Source organism: Anoplopoma fimbria, chromosome 5, assembly GCF_027596085.1.
Source record: "Anoplopoma fimbria isolate UVic2021 breed Golden Eagle Sablefish chromosome 5, Afim_UVic_2022, whole genome shotgun sequence".
Classification (NCBI taxonomy): Eukaryota; Metazoa; Chordata; class Actinopteri; order Perciformes; family Anoplopomatidae; genus Anoplopoma; species Anoplopoma fimbria.
In genome coordinates, this window is record NC_072453.1 from 6,007,751 (window position 1) to 6,028,770 (window position 21,020).

A 21,020-nucleotide genomic window follows, 5' to 3' on the forward strand; every position below is an offset into this window, starting at 1 on the left:
TTACACATTTCTTTAAGTGTGAAAAAGAACACAAGACACAATAGCAAAACAGTGTTTACAGAAACATGGTTATAAAAATGGCATTTTCCAACAAAGAGTCCCTTTAAATGGATGATCCAGTTTTTAAAAGGTCAGCTGTACTTCACCCACTGAGACACTGAGCCAACAGGGAGGGGTTTATTTGGTGCCAAGGTAAACTTAAATCCACAGTTCACAAGGCGGAGATGGCTTTAGCAGCTACTCTCCTCCCCAGCGGCAGAGTCAGGTCAGTGATGGCCAGGACAACTCCAGGTTTGGCCAGAGCAGGCAGCTTGACCAGCTCAGCAACCTGGACGCACAAAAAGACAACTGACAGTTCAATATGCAACATGCTGCATTTGGTCATAGTTATTTAATGTGTGAGCAGTCTCATGGTGAAAGGCTCCCACAAAACTAGAAGTGTCGTACTGTAATAGCAGCCCCAAAGTGACTTTAAACAACTCAGACCAAAAAAAAAAAATGTAATTTAAGTTTTCTTAACTTGTTGAAAATACACAAATGGATCAAATTCTGGGCATGACCCCAAGATTCTCACTCGCTCTCAGATTAGTCACTCTTTACCAAAACACTCAATCCTCAAAAAATGTGTTTGCAACCAGCGAATCAAAGCCAGACTTTAAGAGGAATTTAGAAACCCTTTCCCAATAATATATGATGTAACAGCCACTCATCTACCTCCTTATCTCCACCGCCCATCCCAGTTTCTTCTCATCTCGGCCCATAACTCACCATTGTAAAGGGCATGAACTGCAGAATGCTCCCCCGACTTCCCTGCTCCAGGCACTCAACACACTCCTCCATAAAACTTTGTACAAACTGGGTGTGAGGTCCAGCCATCTTAGATCCCACGATGGAGGAAACAAGGAGGAAAAGGTTGGCTGTGGAAAAAGAGAACAGGTGGTATGAATTATCACGGTTAAAGTAATCACATGTGTGTGTTCACGGCATCTTCCTGAAGTGAGGGGTAGTTATTGTAGGTGAAAAGCATTCAGAGTAGAGGTGCAGGCAAAACGGCCTGTGTGTGGACGTGTGGCAAACAGAAGAGTTCTCACCCAGGACTCGGTTGAGAGGGTCCCTCATGTTGACAGTGTGGAGCTGGGAGGCAGAGAGGGAACTGCTCATAGATCGGTCTCCTATGAGATGTGACGGGAGAAACAGCAGAAGAACTGACCATTTTTGTTTTCATTTTATATTAACATATGAGGAAAAAAACAACATGCACAAAACTGAATGTCAACAGGGAAGTTGAAGTTAACCGGTTAGTATTCTGTTTAGAAAATTGCAATTGGTTGTGGAAGTCCAAAAGGCTTCCCCCCCACTGCCGTCTTACATAATCTTCCTTTGTTCCTAAAATAACATTGTTAGACACATTTCAATTTCTTCTAAAGACAATGAGCTGATTGTTATATTTTCCATACATTCAAACAAATGTCCATTTCTCATCACACCAAAAGTAATTGCAAATTTTTTTCCCCAATAGTATTATTTCAAACCAAAATTATCATTAATGATTAAGAAACTAACTATATTTCAAAGATAACAATAGCTATTTTTAAAATCTATTGCTTCAGGTATAATATATATTTAAGAGTCTAGAAAAACTTCTTGTATGGGCTGATCAGCTTTTAAATGACTTGACATGACTAGACATGTCTTTTCAAAGGAATGGGTTGACTCAGTTGACTTTTGAGGGGAAAAAAAGAAGAAAACTCAGTTTCAGTTTCAATTCTAATAAGTAAAGTAGCTCATACATGTTTTTCCTAAGTCATGCAACACTCATCTATGACCACCTCTCTGGGAATTTATTTCTGTAAAATCTAATTTTGTCAGTCTGGTTAATGGCATGAGTAGTTTGGAACCACAATGCCCATCAAAATCAATATCGCTCCTTTTTAGGACTGAATTGGTCAAAGCAAAAAATTCACATTTAACTGCAGTGCTCAAGTCAGAACCTGCTGACGGTAAAGACACGCAACACATAATTAATGTTGAAACGGGCTAAGCTTATATATGCTTCTCTGATTTGGCTTAAAGTGCTTACAAGAAGCAACTTGCTGGTAACAGGGTTTAAGAAAGCCCATTTGCTTTTGAATCCTGTGTGGTATTTGCATAATCCCCGGCTCAGACTGACGGGCAAATGACTGAAAGGTCTACAGGCTTCATAATTCAACCGTGTATAAAAAACCAAGACATTAATAGGCTGACCTGGACTGGAAAGGGCAGCAGGCTCATCCTCATTTGAGCTGAGCAGACGCATGAGTTTAGAGGGTTGAGTGTCATCCAAGGGAAATAGGCTGTTGTAGTCCTGCGGCCAATAAAACTAATATCAGACAGCACTTAATAGAGATCATTATATTTACATTTATAAGGAATTAGATCACAGTATTCACATACTTAAACATGTAATTTTATTGCCCTGGAAAAAATATTTGAATGAGTGACATTACACAACCCTTAAGACAAATGTTGCCTTGTGTGATTGTTTTACCTCAATGTCTTCACGCTGCCTTTTGCGTTGACGAGCAGAGAACGAGCCTCTGTGGTGTGTGGAGTAAGAGCTGAGTGCGCACCACACAGACAACCTGAGGAGGGAGAGTAATGTTACCACTCGATCTTAATATACCAAAATCTCTGCGGCCGTAACATCAATGGTATTACGCTTCTCTTACTTGGCAAGCGCCTTTCCAGGTGGGTCTGCCAGGCTGTGCCAGTGGGCAGAGTCTGTGAGCAGGTCGGGCAGTATGGTACCCAGTAGGGTGAGGGTTATCTGCTGAGTGTCCAGGCAGAAGATGCTGTAGAGTAACTCCACCACGCGATCGGCCCACTCCTGTCGAGTCTCCTTCAGCAGTTCCTGGAATACAGACACAGTGCTCCGATTATGACACATATTGAGTAATCTGACTGTTGGTCATTCTCTGGTTAAGGTTTCTTTGCATGCACCTTATTATAGAATAAGATTGAGTTCTCATCATCTTAAAAAAGGTACTATCAGGACTTTATGACCACTAGCTCTGTGATGGAGCAATGTTGTAATGGGTGTACATTTTATTTGTTATCTCAAAAGCTTTAGCCAATAAATTGATAAACAGAAAATGATTATCTATTTTGATAATTGGTTAATTTTTCAAGCAGTATTGCCAAACATTGAATGGCTCCAGCTTCTAAAATGTGAGATATTCTTTCTCTTCATTGTGTTATTCCTGCTCTTCATTATTATATTATATCTCTAGGTTTTCGACTATTGGTCAGTTAAGCAAGACCTTTGAAGATCACTTGAGGCGGTATTAAATAGTAATTTTTCATTTTTTGTTAGATTATTCCAGAAAATTAACTGACGCTGATTAAATAATAATGAAAATAATTGTTAGTTGCAGCTTTTAAATACAGCCAGTGTTGCTTATGTTGATCCTCAGCTATCAGTACTATATATTGGTCCTCTTACCTTGACCAAATTGTTAGTGAACCAGAAGACCCCTCCCATGTTGAGAAGGCTCTCAAACAGATGCAGGGCCCGGCTGTCCACCCAGCCTTTGCGCAGCACCGTCTGGAACTGCTTGCTGAGGGCCACGTGGATGGGGTCTTTGGCCGGCAGCAGGTTGCGGTAGGGGATTGGCTCCTGGCCCTCCATTGGGGGGCGCAGGGTTGCGGCAGTTTGTTGAAAGACGTCGGCACACATGTGCTCCATGATGGAACTCATAATGATCACGCTGGTGAGAAAGGACATCACTATTAATCCATGTATTATCTGTGAGGGAGCTCACAGCTGATCAAGGGCTGAGGCTGTGAAGTATAAGTTAGTGTTATTGTTTCTGATGTTTGTACCGTTCATTGTAAAACTGCAGAGTGTTCTCCCCGTATAGCGGGGTCACAAGCTGCCGGATCATAGTCTGGGGCTTCTCCCGCTCGTCCCTCCCCAGCATCCTGACGTGGGCCACCAGCCAGGCCACCGCACAGATTGCCATACTGCACACTTTGCCCTTGATGTTGTCAGTGATTTTCTACACTCAGAGAGAGATGACAGTGGCAGGAAAAAGAAGAAGTAAGGATGTGGTAAGCAGGAGATAAGTTTCTGACTAAAACTCCATCCGTCCACACTGAGTGATATGAAAACTTGAATGGAGTAGAGGGAAAAAAGAGAAGTCGACCACAACTATAGGAATTTGTTACTTCACTGCTGATGCAAGTTGTTGCACATTTTTACTCGTCAATTTCCATTGAACCATCCCTTGAGAAATGAGTCATACTGTAAAAGCTCAAAGGTTAAAGGAGGGTAAATAATTGTTTTTTGTAAGAACATTAAAGTTGAACAGACCTGTACTGCTTCCACAGAGAGAACACCATTCTCCCATGCATTCAGAACTTCCAAGATGGCTGCTGGTGTGCTGAGGCAGATTTCATGCCATTTCACCTGACTGTCAAAACAGATGAACGTCACAGGAAGTTCTTCTATATTTAGAGCTTTCATTGCATAATGGAAAAAATAAGTTTCCACACTAATGTACTCTGCAAGTAATTATTTGTCTAAGATCAGCATTTAAGGCCCATAGCACCAGTCTAAAGCAGAACCCACCAAATGTTCAATAAATGAACATAAAACTATAAAAGATCAAAAGTATCTTAAGCAGCACTGAGGTCTAAAAATCCCAAAGTCCTGTGCTCATTTATTTATTATCACAGATGGTAAAAATAAATGGTATTTCTTTTTACAAGTCACCACTTGAAAAGATGAAATCACTTGCAAATGACAAGGTAGTACAAAATGTAAACCATACTTTGGTGTTTTAATTTTTACCTCTTTACTTAAAATTTCATTAAACTTTTTTTTTTAATTTTTTTTTACGAAATGTACCAAAAAACTGGCAACAAGGAAGATTGTTTATATATATAGAAAAAATAACTTTTATATACACATTTAAACAACGGTAAACCAACTTTTAAAAACCACATCAAGCAGGTATTTTTAGGGAAAATTGTTAGGTAAAGTATGTTAAGTGATTGACAGGTGATAAATATTACAGATCAGGTATGCAACTTACACTAGTTTCATCTCTGAGGAGTTGTTCAGCAGGGTGACCAGGCTCTCCACTTTGCCAGGCTCTGGTCTGAAGCAGGGGTGGTCTGGGTTCAGAGTCTTGCCCTCTTCAGGCATACACGTCTGCAGCCATGTTTCAAAGAAGGGCGTCTCCCCTAAAGGGCTGGGGTCTGACAGGATCACCTGGAAAGGAGAGATACAGGGCAGACTTGTGCTGTATGGATCAATTTAGTCTGAATTGGTCAAAGCGGACGAATGACATGGATCTAATCAAGTCTACAATATTCTGTTCATTGAGCCAAATTGCTGCAGAAAATGTGACATTACTTCTACACAGCCCTCTCTGGACCTCTTGTGGTCTCAACATAAAAGAGCAGGCTGATTTGCTGAACAATCTACACAGAATAAAGAATCTTCCCATGAACTAACCTCCGAACCGTATGTCTGCACCACATGGCAGAGCATGAGGAAGGAGATGTCGAAGAGCAAGGCCCGTACTGACGCTGACTTGGCTTTAGAGGAAAAGGGAAAAATCATAAATGTTAGTATCTCATTTAATAAACAATATGTCAATTAGGAGAGAAACTCCCACATTGGAACATGTCGCTCTTGTGTTTGAACTCACATCCTTCGCCGCTGATGTGCTTGGGAAACTCATTAAGCCTAGAACAAAAAGGGGAGGAAAAAATGCATTACAAGATATGACACATCCTGTTCCAAATCCACTTCCTAGGCCAACTGGAGTTTCCACCCTTTAAAATACGACTGTTAATTGGTACGAAACTCAATAAATAAGTCAGAATTCTGGACACTAAGAGGCCAATTTGTCTTAACTTGCAACTCTTTCTTGCATTTACTCACTTAATGAACTTCCGTGCAAAGGATTTGAGTTTCCCAGTGGCTGCTGCTGCTGCCAAGAGCAGATCTAGGCTCTTCCCAGACAACATGTGTCCCAGGACCCCCAGAAGGCCCTCTGGCGACTTGGAGTGATCTGCATCTACTGTCTAAAGAACGAGATAGTAAGAGTTATGCTCAATTGTTCTTTTGACATGTATTCATTGTAGTACTGTGATCTTTGCAAGTCACTTGTTTTCACTGAGACATGACATTTTACTTGAGTTTTTTTGGCATCCCTCTACTTAGCATCTCATCTTTTTCCTTAGATAAGACACTTACTCACAGGGACCCACTCATACATTTCCTTCATAATATACAACCTATACAATTCACCTTGAGAATATTAGTGACTGTGGGCTCAGCTCGCAGGATGAGACCCGGGTTGGGCTGTATGTTAGCATTTTCTGCTGTCTTTAACCTTGGGGCGAACTCCCTGTCCTCGGTCCTGAATCAAATTTGCAAAGGGAGAGGGACGGGAAGGAAGGGGAAGAGGAGAGACAGACACGGGGTGGAGGGGTTGGGGAATACGGTGTATTGTGTGAATATGGGGAACTGAACTTCAACCATTATCATATGAACAGAAAATAAAGAAAATGAATTAAAAAAACACTCAATTGTCCTTTTTCATGAAAGGTTTTGCATCATATGTGTTCATTGTGAGATGGGAACCCGTACCGTTTTGAAGTGAGACAGGTTGTATTTGAATCTGACAGCAGACCGAGCTTGTTACACTCCTGCAGGAGCATACCGAGGCAGTCACAACTAGGTGAAGCAGCACAAAAAAAAGACAAGCGTCATGGTGATGGTTTACCAGGGATTTAGCATGGCTTTCTTATCTAGAATATCTTACAATGAGATTAGGGGGTGATTGGTTGTGGCAAGATTTTGGAGCACTTACTTGCATCTCTGATCAGCTTTGTCCAGTAACGGTGTGAGCTTGAGTAAGTACTGAAATGCAATATTCACGTCCTCCATGAAGTCCTGGAAAATACATTTTCCATGTTTTAAGGAGTGATAGTGACGGTTTCATCATTCTAATAGACAGTTATTGCTTTTTTTAGACGATGACTGCTTGGAAATACTAAAAGCTCATGATCTTGTCAGTGTGATCATTTGTTAGAAAGACATCAGTGAGTCTATTGTTGTACCTGTCCTTTGTCATTCTGAGGATACTTCTTTAGGCGCAGAAGAACTTGTGGGATCTGATATAAAAAAAGAACAAATTAATTTCTTTAAGTGTGGCTGAGTTACATGTGCAGATACTATAAACGCGTATTTAAAGTCAAAAGGACATTCTCTGGCCGAGCAAACAAGAGAGACAGACAGAGGCAGAACACAAGCAGATAGCGGGTAACAGCCCTCATCTTTGAAATAGATCTTACCTTGAGGAATGTGAAAGCAGTCCATTTGAGCTCCTCTGTGCCCTCTGGTGACTCGATGAGGCCGGTGAAGCAGGCCTTCCAGATCTCCAAGACAAATAGATGCGTAGGGACTCGCTGTGGAGGACAAAGAATTTAAGAAGACTGCGGCTAAAATAATACATTACAGACATACAATAGAGGAGTCTTATTATGACCTGTGCCAGAATTCTTGCCAGAAGAAACTGAAAAATTAGAAATGTCTCAACAATTAAAAACAAAACACTCTTTCCTGAGAAAGTTGGACTCTTTGGATTTAGTTTGACCTTCAATCTCTCTTGTCTCTTTTTTTAATTCTTAGCAAGACGCACAACACTGGCCACTCTAATAAAACAATTACCTTACTGTGTAAAATGTAGTGCAATCAAGCTATATTAATTTCTAGTGATTCAAAGGTTTTTCCAGGCACTTTCTTTTCACTGCAATTTTAAGGAAGATTTAACGTGAAATTTCTATGCAACTAAATGTTCACCTGCATTCTCTTGATCATCATCAGCTGCTCCACCAGTGGCTGTGTCTCCCCGGTCAGATTCATGGTCCCCTCCAGCATAATGAAGGCGTGGACTGATGGAAAGGATGGATGGAACTTAGGGTCACTCTGCTCAGACAGCATCATGGGAATACTGAGGAAAGAGTGAAGAGTTAGGGTGATGAAGAATATCTGTGATATACTTTAAATTAATATATTGCAACGTCTAGGCTGGGCAGCCTCATGCCAAAGTTAAATAGATCTATGTATTCAGTATTTAGGAACGAGGCTGGAATCTTCACCCTTTTACTAGTGACAAGCTCTCCTCCAATTTTGTTCTCAGTGTCTGATTAGGTACACTGCCAAGGCCTTCCGTCACCCTCAGCACTGATTGCTCTACGTTGCTCCAGGAACCTGTGGAGGAATAGCAGCGGAAACACAAATAAGATGATTTGCACAACAATTATGCAGACTATTTTAACATCCAATTTGCTGGCATCGAATATAATATAGGTTATATAACTGTCAACTCAGTCAAATGTGGAATTGAGTGTACAAATTGATTTAATGTGGTTTGACAGGGCAGAACCACAATCATACTAAAATATATATATGCCCAAATATATTTTGTATGATCGTATGTAAACTCTCACACACTCACACTCACACACACACACAACACACAAACACAAACACAAACAAACAACCTTGTTCCTCCAACCGAGCAATGTGGACCAGGGCTCTGTTCTTGGTGCTGTTCATCAAATTGTGAAGCCTCTCCTGGCAGGCTCTCAGACTGGCCTCTGTGCTGGCTGATGGACCCAGTTCTCTGAGCTTCTCACAGTACCAGGCACAGCCCTGCAGCAGCCACACTACCACTCCGAGCAGAGCCCGACACAGCCCGATGCATTCCTCTGCTTTCCCATGACAGCTTCAGAGTCAGAGACCAGAGGTGGTGAGTGAGAGATAGTTTAAATTAGAAGAAACGCTTGACTTTTCAAAAAACATCTTTAAATCAAGCAATAGTGAAGGTAAACAGTAAAAATGAAACATTAGGCTTCCATAAAAAGATTGCATGCCCAAGATTTCTCAGCTGCTCATGAAGAGTTAGTTGTATGCAGCTGTAGCTGATGCATGTAATTCAATGAAAATAAGTAAAATGTGAAAACTAAAGATTAACTTGTGATATAAGGTTGATCTTGGTATTATACAATCACTTGTTCTTGGACAGACCAAAGCCTTAGCAGCAGCACTCTGTTACCGGTTATCTGAGTGAAGTTTGAGTAATAGGAATTACGTTGGTATAAGCAAGATATAAATAAACAATAACCTTTTCATTTTCAGATAAATTCTCAGCTTCATAAAACATAATGTACATAGCACATTAATACAAATCATTAAAAAAATGGACATTTGTTTTCTTTATTCAAACCAGGCTTTAAACTCTTACATCTAAATGGATGCAGCTATATGTTAGACTTGTTTCACAGGTAATACTTACGATGTAGAATTCACAACACTGTCATGGATAATTTCACATACCTGAGACGATGGCAAAACATGTCCATTATCTCCAGCAGGGATTTTACACACAGCTCCCGAGAAAAGTCATCAAACTATCAGAAAAGAGATATTCATCAAAACCTCTCATATCTTATAGTAAACTGCATTATGCCATCATTTTTCCTCAAGGATAAATTACCTTACTGAGGGCTGTAAGCACACTTGAATAAGACACCATCTAAGGAGAGAGAAGGTAACATTCAGAATTTGCATAATAATATCAACACTGTTTGATACACTCCCCAGTTACACCATTATCAAGAATACTGCTTTTTCTCTCACCTGGGAACTTATAGCATATTTGAGGTAAGACAAAATAAGAGGGTTAGGAGAGGGACCAATCATCGCCTGCTCCATCAGGGCCTCTGGAATACACAAACATTATTTAAAGCCACAATAGAAATGACAATATCACTAATCACTGGTATTAAGTGAAATGATTTGCATAATGGCCAGCCAACTATACAGTCTTTCATCTAACCTGCAAGGTTAAGATAGTCCCATGTTGCTCCCTTTGGGAAGTTCTTCTTGATGTTAATGGCCCACTGGTAGTCACTCCATCGTTCCTTCCATGCCTGTAGAATGGCTTGCTTCAGATTGACCACCTTCATCCTGATAGGAACAGACAATACTTTTGTAAATGTATTGTTAAAAAAACCCCAAAGAGACTGCTATCAAAGCATTGTCGCAGTAAACTTGTATTTACGACACCAATCAGTGTAGCTTATTTACAATATGTTGGCAGGTCACCGTTAGCCATTAGCTGCCGAAGACATTCATTAGCGTTAACTAGTGAACTAAGATAAAATTGTCTGGCTGGGTACAAAAACAATGCATGCCACAAATAAGACAAAAGTCAGATTCAATATTTAATTACAAAATGTTATGCTTACCTGACTTTTTCAGTTTTTTGAAAACATATAAGATATTTGTTTGCAGCTCTCCTCCACTTCACAATACACAGAACGCCATCTTTTTCTGTGAACTACGTGCGCGTTCATTGGTTGGTCTTTTGACGTCTGAGTATTCTGCTCGGTGATTGGTTAGAGAGGGGCCGAGCGATAACCCAACAGCGTCACAAGATGTCGCACTTTACAAAGCTTGGCCCTGCACGTAAAAGTCAGGAAGGAAAGTAAGCAAAACATATATCCTGCAATGAACCCAGGGGTTAAAAACAAAACGCCAAACCAACTTAACTAAGTTAATTTAGCCAAGTTCCACGTTCTGTTCCATGGTATACAATGAAATGCTTTTTTGGTTTATGTAACCACCCCATTCAGTTGTGTGTTCACTGAAGTTGAATTGTTTTGGGGTGTCAGTTCACTGTTTATCAACAGGGTTTTTGTCTCTTATGTCACAAATTAGAGATGGAATGAAAAGTAAAAACACATTCAAGATACTAGACATACCTGACAGCAGGTTTATAGTAGAATTTTGTATGTGAGACTCAAAAAGTTGGTACCCTTATTGAGTGGTTAAAAAAACAGTATAACTGTTAAAAACTAATCAAAAGAAATTTAGATTAAAAGAGTATGGAAAGTGATATAAAAGCATCTACTCAAGCAAGCATGGTCTGCAAAGTTTTTCTAACTGTCCCCATTTCCACTTTTGCAGTCAGTTCTTCGTCACGTTAAAAGGGATACTGTTCTCCTTATCAAACCAACCAACTACTTCTGCGAGTGAAGGTCCTGTATTGAGTCCGCCGTAACAAAGACCCTCATTCTGCCTGACACTGGAGACGTTGTCCTGGCTCGAGCATGGTCTGTGTCCTGGGACGGAGTGATGCCAGCCAGCAAGAGATGATCCATGCTTCCTGGCATAGTGTAGGTAGGCTGGGGATGAAGTGGGTGTGAGGTGTATGTGTGTGTGTGGAGGCGTATTTGCGGAGAAGTACCTTTCACAAGTTGCCATTCACTCAGAGCTGCATTAGAGAAGGGTGCTGACAGTTTTGAGTCTACCCCTGGGGAGACCAGAGAGACTGTAGTCGCAGCTCTGTGTCTATTCTCATGACCTCACTGCTGGGACACACACAGTTTTGCTGACTTTTGTTATTCTTCTCAGTTACTGTGTGGTTTGCTTAAGTTTGAAGCTATTGGCTGTGGCTTATTCCAATACAATAAAGCTTACTGGCATATGGTGTGTGGTACTTAAAGCTCCCTAAAATCACCTTACACTAATACTTCCATTTAGGACTTGTTTAACAGCAGAAAGATACTGTTCACAACATGCTCCGTTGATTTTATTATTCAAATTTTTTTGCGCTGTTTTGAATGAGATGTAATTTAATAGGTGTTTTTTATGCCATAAAATACCTCAGAGCTCCATTGTACTGTGCTGAACAGCTTCTGTCTTCAAACCTAAGCACTACACAATTACACTAAAACTGTATTTATTGTGTTTTTGTGCAAACTTTTTATTGAATCCATTAGGTGAAATTGGTAGCTTACCCATTAAACATCCACCTGTATGTTGCACAGACAGGCAGAAGAGGATAATCTTTATGAAATAATAGAAGTAAATAGATCTAATATTTCATGGCTTGTGTCTCTGAGCTGTCGTAGAACTGCATGTATGTTACAGTAGACTTTTTCCGCAGTACATAACTTAACTATCTTGCTCTTTTTATCCCTCTTTCTCCAAAGCACACTGAGGGCCTTTGGGCACATGTAGGTAATTACCAAGGAACAGAGCCAGGAAATGAGTGTGGCCCCCTTATATCCCCTCAGGTTGTCCATTCATGTTGCTCCATGAATCAGGATAGACTAAAGGCACCTGCTGTAACCCAGAGAAGATAAGGCACATAATATGTTGCCATGTTTAATGCGGCACATGACCCCTTTCTCAGGTCAGAGCTCCAAATGGAGGCCTTGTCAACGAGGACATTGTCATATGTTACGCATTGGACATACATAATCTGTCAAACATGAAACCCATTCTTAACTTAATTCTTAATTCTTAAAAAACTATAGAACACTGGTTCAGCCACCCACACAGGTGTTTTCAATTATTTTTTTGCCTAATTAGATCTCTTCTCAGGACTGTGTGAGCGTGTTCAGACATGCTTGATTGACATCTCTCTCACTTTCCTGTGACATCATGTATACTGTATATAGTGTACAGAGGTCTAATTAGCCAAGTGGAAACACCTGTGTGGGTGTGCTGGGCTGTAAACAGTTTTGACATAGTCATTTTGAAAGACATCCCAGCTGGGTGCTTAGCTAGTACTCTGGCAAGCATTAGCTAGAGCTTTTCTCAAAATTAAGTTGACGGCCCTTCACATTATTTACACCTGCACCACTTCTCCCTACTGTGACATGTCAAAATGTCTTCTTCAAAAGAGCCCAATGTATCTGAGCCCAAGTGATCGGATGATGTCATCAACCAACGTTATCCTTCTGTAGCTTTAAAATTCTTGTACATTTACTGTGTCATTTTGAAGTGTACTTGGACACTGATGACAGCTAATGGACAACCCAGTGGGCTTATCAGACAAGACGACAAGCGTGGGTAGTAGGAAAGGGCTGTTGTGTCTCTTCAATTTGGATAACAGACTAAAAAACATGTCTCAGTTACTGGAATATTCCCATCCACGTGAGACATTTGTAATGTGTTTAGAACAACACATAGTCTGTATCTCTTTATAGAATAAGTAAATTTATCCCTCAGTATGTACCAACCATCTTGACTTTCAAAATCTGCCAGAGTGATACAAATATACATATAGCAATGGAGTTTTTCATTCAATTACATTAATCACATCTAGTGACCTATTGAACATTTTTCACTTTGCACTTCGATAGAATTAGATGATATTCGATTTAAACTGAAGTGGATTTAGGTTTGTGCTTTATTGCCCAGTTGTAACATCATGGGATGAGTTTATATATCCATGTATATGAATTCCTGTCAAGTAGATAATATTTTCAATGCAGCAAATGCGTAGTTATAATAATATAGACCTCCAGTACTTATCTTGATTGAGTTATACTATCACAGCATCTAACAGGGAGTCATTTTAGCGGTTAAAGTGTGGCCAGAGAGCCACATGCGGCTTGACACTGAGGAGCTTTATATAGCCCCTTCAACACGATTTCCCCTCATTTTACTGTCATCAAGAGTTCAGGCTACAGGGAGTTTGTTCCAGCATTAATTATAACTAGTCTATATGGGCTGGCTGGCAGGGAGCCTGGTGAAGCCTTCATCCTTGCATATCCTTTAACTGGCTCCCAAAGTCGTCTGTAGGTGTAACACTTTGTGTTTTATATCATGTGAGCAAATGTGAGAGCCAAGGCCCCAGCTGGCTTAGTCAACTGTTCCCTGGGAGTCACAGGAGGGACATTCCCGAGGGACCCTGGGTGTCAACTTGCTGTTGCGTAATTTAGACATATTATCTATCTATCTATCTATCTATCTATCTATCTATCTATCTATCTATCTATCTATCTATCTATCTATCTATCTATCTATCTATCTATCTATCTATCTATCTATCTATCTATCTATCTATCGTTAATTTTGTATAAAAGCTAAATTACAACATTACAATTAAGCATTAGTGCATTGGTGTATATTTAAATTTGGATATCGTTGGTTCCTCAACTTCACGCAACTTTATTTTCTTTTGGACAGCTTTGTTTTTTTTGATGGAGCTGTGAATGTTAAGGGAAAGGCTGGTGCACCAGTGGCCTTCATAGCTCTGGCATTCAGACTGCTAGAAAAACATTGTTGAATAGTGGAATTTTCTTCCTGAGGGATAGGTTGAAATACCAATATAAAGTATATAAAAAAAGTAATTTACTTGCTTTGTTGGCAGAATCTAGCAACAAATAGCACCTACTGTAAAACAGCTTTGCACCTAGGCACCCTGAACCAAGCTGGTAAAGTTCAATTGTTGACATAGCTACACGGATGCCAAAAAATACATAACACAAGAATACCACGGGATTCTACCTGCTTAGAATTACTCAAGTATCGGAAGTCATAGTTTACCCATCCCAATAGGCTTCCCATCCCTTCTGAATGACATGTCTTTGGGATTACATAGCACCCAGCTCACTTACAGTGCAGTTTTTCCTGACATGCCCTTAATTATCCAGGATCTCTTGGCATCTAATCCTGCTATGACTGTACTCCAGTTTGACATCCCAGCTATCAAAAGAAGGCTCACTTTCATTAACACGGCCCACCACTAATCCTGAAAGCTTCACTTCTACTTTGTGTGTGTGACACCAAGCCACACAAAGCCTAACATATACACTGCCCAGGCCATGTTACATAATCAAACTTGGCAAATAATAGCCTCCATGATCCCGGTGTCAGTTAGTGCCGAGACCCAATGCCTGAGCTCAGCACAACCAGTGGCCAGCATGTTAATCCCACATCTGTCGCTCACTGTGAGTAATTTAAACACCCCAACCTGAATTAATTAGAAAGAACTGATGGCCACAGATCTCATGCAAAGAGTTCAGCATTTTTCATCATCAGTCAGAAATGTGTACAGTGGTGCTGATGACGTCATTGTACTACCGAGCTTGGATACTTGCATACCTCTTTCAACTCTTTAGTCACAGAATGCATTTTTACTTGTCATAGTAGGACATGCACAGGGGTTACTAATTACATTAACGACGACTCCATAGTATTCAAGTATTCCCTGACAGCAGGCCAGCATGCATGATACCAGGACCCTGGAACTGAAGCAGCTTAATAGAATTCAGCCATCATTCATTTTATTCGTTATGCCTGTGTTATTCCTGCTGTGACGTGAGCAAATGTCTTCAGTGGAAAAGGCATTGTGCAACTGAATGCCTAAAAACAGTAAGGTTTCCTCAGTTCTTAGGTAGTGGAGCAATAATGATCTCTCATGTGTTGTTACCTACCTCATTGATTTGACAAAGTCAGCTGCAGGCCTTTTGCCCAGTTCAGCAGGGCCAAAAGGCCCCTGGCCGCTGTTTTTTTTTTTGTGTCACTTTGGTTAATTGATGAGCCTTCGCAAATAATTGGCTGCAGACCAGGTGACTTCATTCTTGATCTCTCATCTCAAACCCCCCCTAGTGATGATGTATTACTACCTCAGCTACCACTTCATCCATTCATTACTCAAGCTTGAGGATGTCCGAGGTTCGTATTGGATATTGCATTTCAATACAGCCCATGACTGGTGGAGCACTCAACAAAAGATATGAAAACAACCCTTTTTTCACAGTTAGTTTTTAATTGAATAATTTAAATGACTGTGAGTTAAAATCAAAAGCCCAGTAGACAATTTGTTGGACATAGGAAGACTTCTACAGAGGTCAAAAGTTTTTTTTCCAATCATCCCTTTAAGAGAAATACCTGTTTAATCATAAGGATCTGTGCTAAAATGAAACAACAGAAATCAAATCGTTGAAAAGTGAGACAAGAATAATATTGTCTCTCAATATTGATTTCATTGTAGTACTCTAATAAAAACAGATGATAGTTGATTGCTATATTCTATCAAAAAGAACTTTGTATAAAAATAAGCAGGTTGTTCAGCCTCCTGCTCCCTATTATACTTTTTATGTTACTATGCTTTTTACACTATAAACCTTTATGTTTAGCTTAAACAATAGTGTGTGTTCTTTTTAAGGACTTAGTGGGCATCATCAAAGCTGAAACAATCTGCGAAAAAAAATATTAAGTAGAAATGCTTCACCTTTTTTGCCACTGAGTGCGTGCAGAGGCTTCACACATCAGTGTATAGAACCTTCCCAGAAGGCAATAAGCATAATAAATATTTTGGGCTGGGTAAAGAACACTTCACTTATTAGCCAAAAAAATGCTCCTTGTATTTTACTACATCCCACATTGTTCTAAAAAGCAACATATAACCTAGAAATATCATAAAGTCAAGAGTACAGAGTTAAATAACTATTAGGAAAATATTAGTCATTGTGACCAACATAACGACCATTTTATGGTTCTCTTCTATGTGTTCATGTTGTACTTTTTCACCATATCCTATAGGTTTCCTTCGCAACACGTGTAATCTTTTATGTATGAAATGTAACTAAAATTGATCCACACGGACATGATGTCCACGTTTTAGTGAGGTAACAGATAAACAGTATTTTGTGATACAAACATTAACATGTTTAGGTTTGACTGCTAAATTCTGACTAGGCCTCTAGAATAAGGGATATATTTTTAAATGCCATTGTCCAAGCCAAAGAAAAAAGTTATCATGCATTATAATTGTGTCTCTTAAACTACTAGCAAATGATTGAATCTGTTACTACTTAAATATTTCGTTGATTTGGTTTTAACGTATAGTCGAACAGGGATTTTCTTTAATTAGTGGCATATTTTTATTAATAATGTAAATCTAGAGAGACTATTTACCAACTGGGGACTCAAACACCTTTTGGAATAAGACCAATATATAAATTTTTCAACAGTTTTTTGGAAGATTACATCGGGAAAAATCTCGTCAAACCTTAAGTCTGCGCTATCCCCATTACTTTGGTATCAAATCTGAGAACTCATATGCATACAAGTACAATAAACTAAAGAATGCAGGGTCATTCTCCTCACACCGTGCTTTTCACTTGTTATCTGGGAAGCAAGAATTATAAATATGCAGGTTCAATGTATTACAAGAGAATAATTAAGGATATGCCTATTAAAATAAACTCAAAAAGTTGTGCTTAAGTTTTTATTGCTTCCATTTAACCTTGGTCCAGTGTATTAACTCATTGTATTAGCATATTGCTCAAAATGCATTTACAGTATGTAATGTTTGTAAATATCAGAGGAAATTATTATGAGGAGTGAAGGAGGAATCTATTCTCTCCTTCTTTTACTGCTACTCATGTTTATCTGTTTAGACGGCAATGAGGGTGATAACTGGTTTTAATCCAAACTTAGTCTAGTCATTTGTCATATAATTATTAAATAATATTTTGTCATCAGTCCATAAACCAGCTAAAGTTTCAAACAGAGATTGAATCTGTAATTATTAATATAAAGAGCAGTTCAATTTGTTCCACTTTTGATGTAAAATGAATAGAAACTTAGGTCCGGCTACTGTAAATTAGGACGTTTGGACTACTCTAACCTTATTAGCATAAGTGTTGTAGACACATTTACCCTTATGATGCTTGTCAATTTAGTTTTTGGAATGAATGCTTGTTGGGTTTTTAGAAATGATTCTCCTTCTTGCATTCATCCTCTGTACATTTTAAAGGTTTTAGCAATATATTACATTTTGACTATCAATTTAATTTAACTCTTGTCAAATAGATGATTAATTGATTGATAAACGTAACAGCTACTTTTAGAAATTCAGTTAATGCATTTTTCTTTATTTCAGGCTAGGCATTGGGTATTAATCAAAGCAATGTCATAACATCATTTCATTTCAATAGGATTTCTCTCCCCTGATACTGTTAAGAATATGCATAGATTCATTTTTAAAGCGGACAAAAGTGTCTATCAATTTATTCAAGTTTGTTACAGTGTGAATTTCGCTATGGAAATTATTTTTTTATCGACTACCAGTATAAAGTTATTAATTTTAGTTTATAAGATTTTTTCAAATTGTGCAATTAAGGGTACACTTTAAGGTGCATCTCTTTGTGGAGTTACAAATTGCTTCTATTCAGTTATTTATTTAATCAATACAAACTTGGATAATGCAACCTGTATCTTTCAGACAACTACTTAATGTTTTTTTAAGACAGTTGACCACCATTTGTGCTTTTGTTTTGTTTTACCTGACTACTTAACGAATGTTTGTACATGACATGTGTTGGCCAGTGCAATCTAAGCATATTGTTGGTGGCTTTAGATGTTTGTTTTTAAGATACGGTCGAAATATGAGGTATTAAGAGATTATAAATAGAGTGATTCTTCATACAATTTAATTTCTGTTCAAAATATTTCTATACTTTCTACATAGTGCAATCAATTTTGCCTGCAGTGGTAGATATTGGGATCACACCAATACATAAATTAAGGTGTTGAATTATGTTGTTCTCAGTGGCTCATGGTCAGATGTTTTATCACGGCTCATTGCATCTGAATGCTGCAGTGCATGCATTTTCAATGTGTCACTGAACGCAGGTCCAGTACATTACAGCAATGCGAGGAGAGCTCAAGAGAAGCCTTGTAACACTAGTATTTGTGCCCAAGATCAAGTTGAAATAGCAAATTCTAGTTTTTTTGGAAACTGACTGCACACAAAACATAACTTACCTAAGCAATTTATTTACACCTAAAATTTGATTATAAGGTTCTGTCATAATAGTTTTTGATGCACTATCATTGAACACTCTTAACTCAAAATGACCATGTGAAAAAAGATTCAAGTTTCCATTCAGGTAGAAGGTCCTAGCCTTTTCCTTGATTGTAGACATTCCTTACCACACTTTTCTAAGCTTGCTTTCCCCCATTTCTTCCAGTTAAGTCCCTTTTACTGTTGTCCTATTTCTTTTCCAAGCTTTCACAGAAGTCAGCTTTTCCTATGGCACTTTGCATTGTTCTGCATTTCACCCTTGGATACAGTTATTGAAAGTTGATACAGGGGTCAATGGGTCGAGGTCATATTTCCGATTCTCTACGATATGACCTCTGATCCAACGACCTGGTGGCCTGTAAGCGTTCAAACTCATGTCGGCTGTTCCGGTCCGGACTGAGGTTCGCCAGTGCCCTGCCACCACCACCTACATCCTCCACCTCATCATCGCGGCTTAGGAAGGCCAGCTCATTTTCATAGCAGAAAGAGTTCGAGCTTGGGACCAAGAACTTGTTCTCAACCATGTCCTTGGCACTGCAGTGGGGGGTGGACGGCACCTCGTAGGTTTTGTGAAAGTGAGAGTAATCCACCTTGTACAGGTTCTTCTCCTCAAACAAGACCGGCTCGAAACGGTGACCCCAAAGGACCTCAGAGGCCAAGTAGGAGCTGCGAGCCTGCGTGGTCATGGCAGTTGCTTCAACCATCCCCTCCAAGATGACGACAATCTCAAAGTCTGCTGTCTCCAAGTCCTGCTTGCCGATCCCAAACAAGGGGCTCTCCTCATCTATCTCATGGAGGATAGTGATGGGTGAAACCAAGAAAATCCTGTCCAGACCTTTGTCAAAGCCCACATTAATGTCTATCTGGTCTAGAGGAATGTATTCCCCCTCATCAGTGATCCGAGGTTTGATGAGCTGGCTCCTGACATGGGCCTCTACAATGTGGCTCTTGCGAAGGTTCCCCACCCTCCACATCAGGCACAGCTTTCCATCCCGCATGGCAATGACAGCATTGTGGCTAAACAACAGTGTTTGTGCTCGCTTCTTAGGTCTCGCCATCTTGGCCATGATGGCGCCAATCATAAAGCAGTCAATGATGCAACCCACTATGGACTGAAAGACCACCATGAAGACAGCCACCGGGCACTCTTCAGTCACACAGCGATAGCCATAACCTATGGTAGACTGTGTTTCAATGGAGAATAGAAAGGCAGCCACAAATCCATTGACCTGCAGGACGCATGGAGTGAAGTTGTCATCTCCGGCTGGGTTATCCAAATCTCCGTGCAGCAAAGCAATGACCCAAAAGGCTAAGCCGAAGGCCAACCAGGAGACAACAAACACAAGAGTGAAGACTAACAGCATCCATCGCCAGCGAATATCGACACAGGTGGTGAAGATGTCGGCCATGTAGCGCTGGGACTTATCTTCCATGTTGGCAAACTGCACATTGCACTGGCCATTCTTTTTGACGAAGCGGTTGCGGCACTTGCGGCGTGTGTGGATCTTGCCATTGCCAAAGCCGTTCATACCATGCATGGTAGTGAGGCGGAGGCCCTCTTCCTCAGATGACACAATGCTGTAGCGATTGATCCTTCCCACACTCATGCTCCTGGCGGCACCTCCAGCTGTTGGGTCAGTGCAGAGGGACAGCCTGGAGCGATCGAGGCCCCTCACGGCTTGATCACTGGCTGAGTTGCATTTTAGTGAGTCATAGACAGAAAGCTGGGTGGGAGTCTTGAGCTTTAATCCAATCCCTGTAGAGAATGCCAGGAGAGGAGAACAATGTGAGAGTCTTTCTGTGACATAATGTGCAAATCACACCATACATGTGTATGAAATCACAGTCACCAAAGAACCAACCATGAAAGCTTTTAGCGGCTGAAAACCTTGTAAAATACTCATAGTTTTGCTTCTGACCCACAAAGAAGGCCACTAATATATAAAGATCATTTCACTAAATGAGCACAAATGACCAATTCACCGTCATCACCAAAAATGTTTTTTGGGGGATATTCTAGTAAAACCTGCATTTAGTTTAGATTTTTGAGATATGACTGACTGTTACCATCTATTTAATGTAATATGTCTGTTTATTATACGTCTTCCTGTTAACTAATGCAGTAATCAGTCAGTCTACCGGGGACCAGCTGTTGATAAGTTTGCCCTCTTGCAAACTCTGAAAATAATTATGATAGGAATCAATAAGGATTATGATAAATGTGTTATCCACAGTAAACAGTAAACATTGTTCTGCAGTATTACATCAGCCTTTTCCCTGTTCCACTTCTCAGTGCAAGGTTTATAGTGTCAGTATTTATAATACTGATTACGTTAATTCACA

At 39.9% G+C, this 21,020-nt stretch overlaps 2 protein-coding genes across 2 annotated transcripts; both read right to left on the bottom strand.

Moving 5' to 3' along the window:
- Positions 1–37: 37 nt before the first annotated feature.
- med24 (mediator complex subunit 24) lies at positions 38–10,419 on the bottom strand. The gene is made up of 26 exons (XM_054599088.1): positions 10,312–10,419; positions 9,900–10,030; positions 9,701–9,783; positions 9,558–9,596; positions 9,398–9,471; positions 8,563–8,786; positions 8,158–8,269; positions 7,859–8,009; positions 7,351–7,464; positions 7,117–7,170; positions 6,867–6,949; positions 6,644–6,730; positions 6,302–6,401; positions 5,933–6,075; positions 5,697–5,734; positions 5,501–5,583; positions 5,076–5,254; positions 4,352–4,451; positions 3,862–4,037; positions 3,482–3,746; positions 2,709–2,890; positions 2,528–2,621; positions 2,245–2,344; positions 1,092–1,172; positions 769–917; positions 38–328 (listed from the first exon to the last, which is right to left on the bottom strand). The coding sequence occupies exons 2-26, from the start codon at positions 10,027–10,029 to the stop codon at positions 212–214; spliced, it is 2,958 nt and encodes a 985-aa protein (XP_054455063.1). The 5' UTR covers position 10,030; positions 10,312–10,419; the 3' UTR covers positions 38–211.
- An 8,563-nt stretch (positions 10,420–18,982) lies between these two features.
- On the bottom strand, positions 18,983–20,284 carry kcnj12a (potassium inwardly rectifying channel subfamily J member 12a). Its single transcript, XM_054598780.1, has one exon. It carries the CDS (start codon positions 20,282–20,284, stop codon positions 18,983–18,985), a length of 1,302 nt encoding a protein of 433 aa, XP_054454755.1.
- Positions 20,285–21,020: the final 736 nt, after the last annotated feature.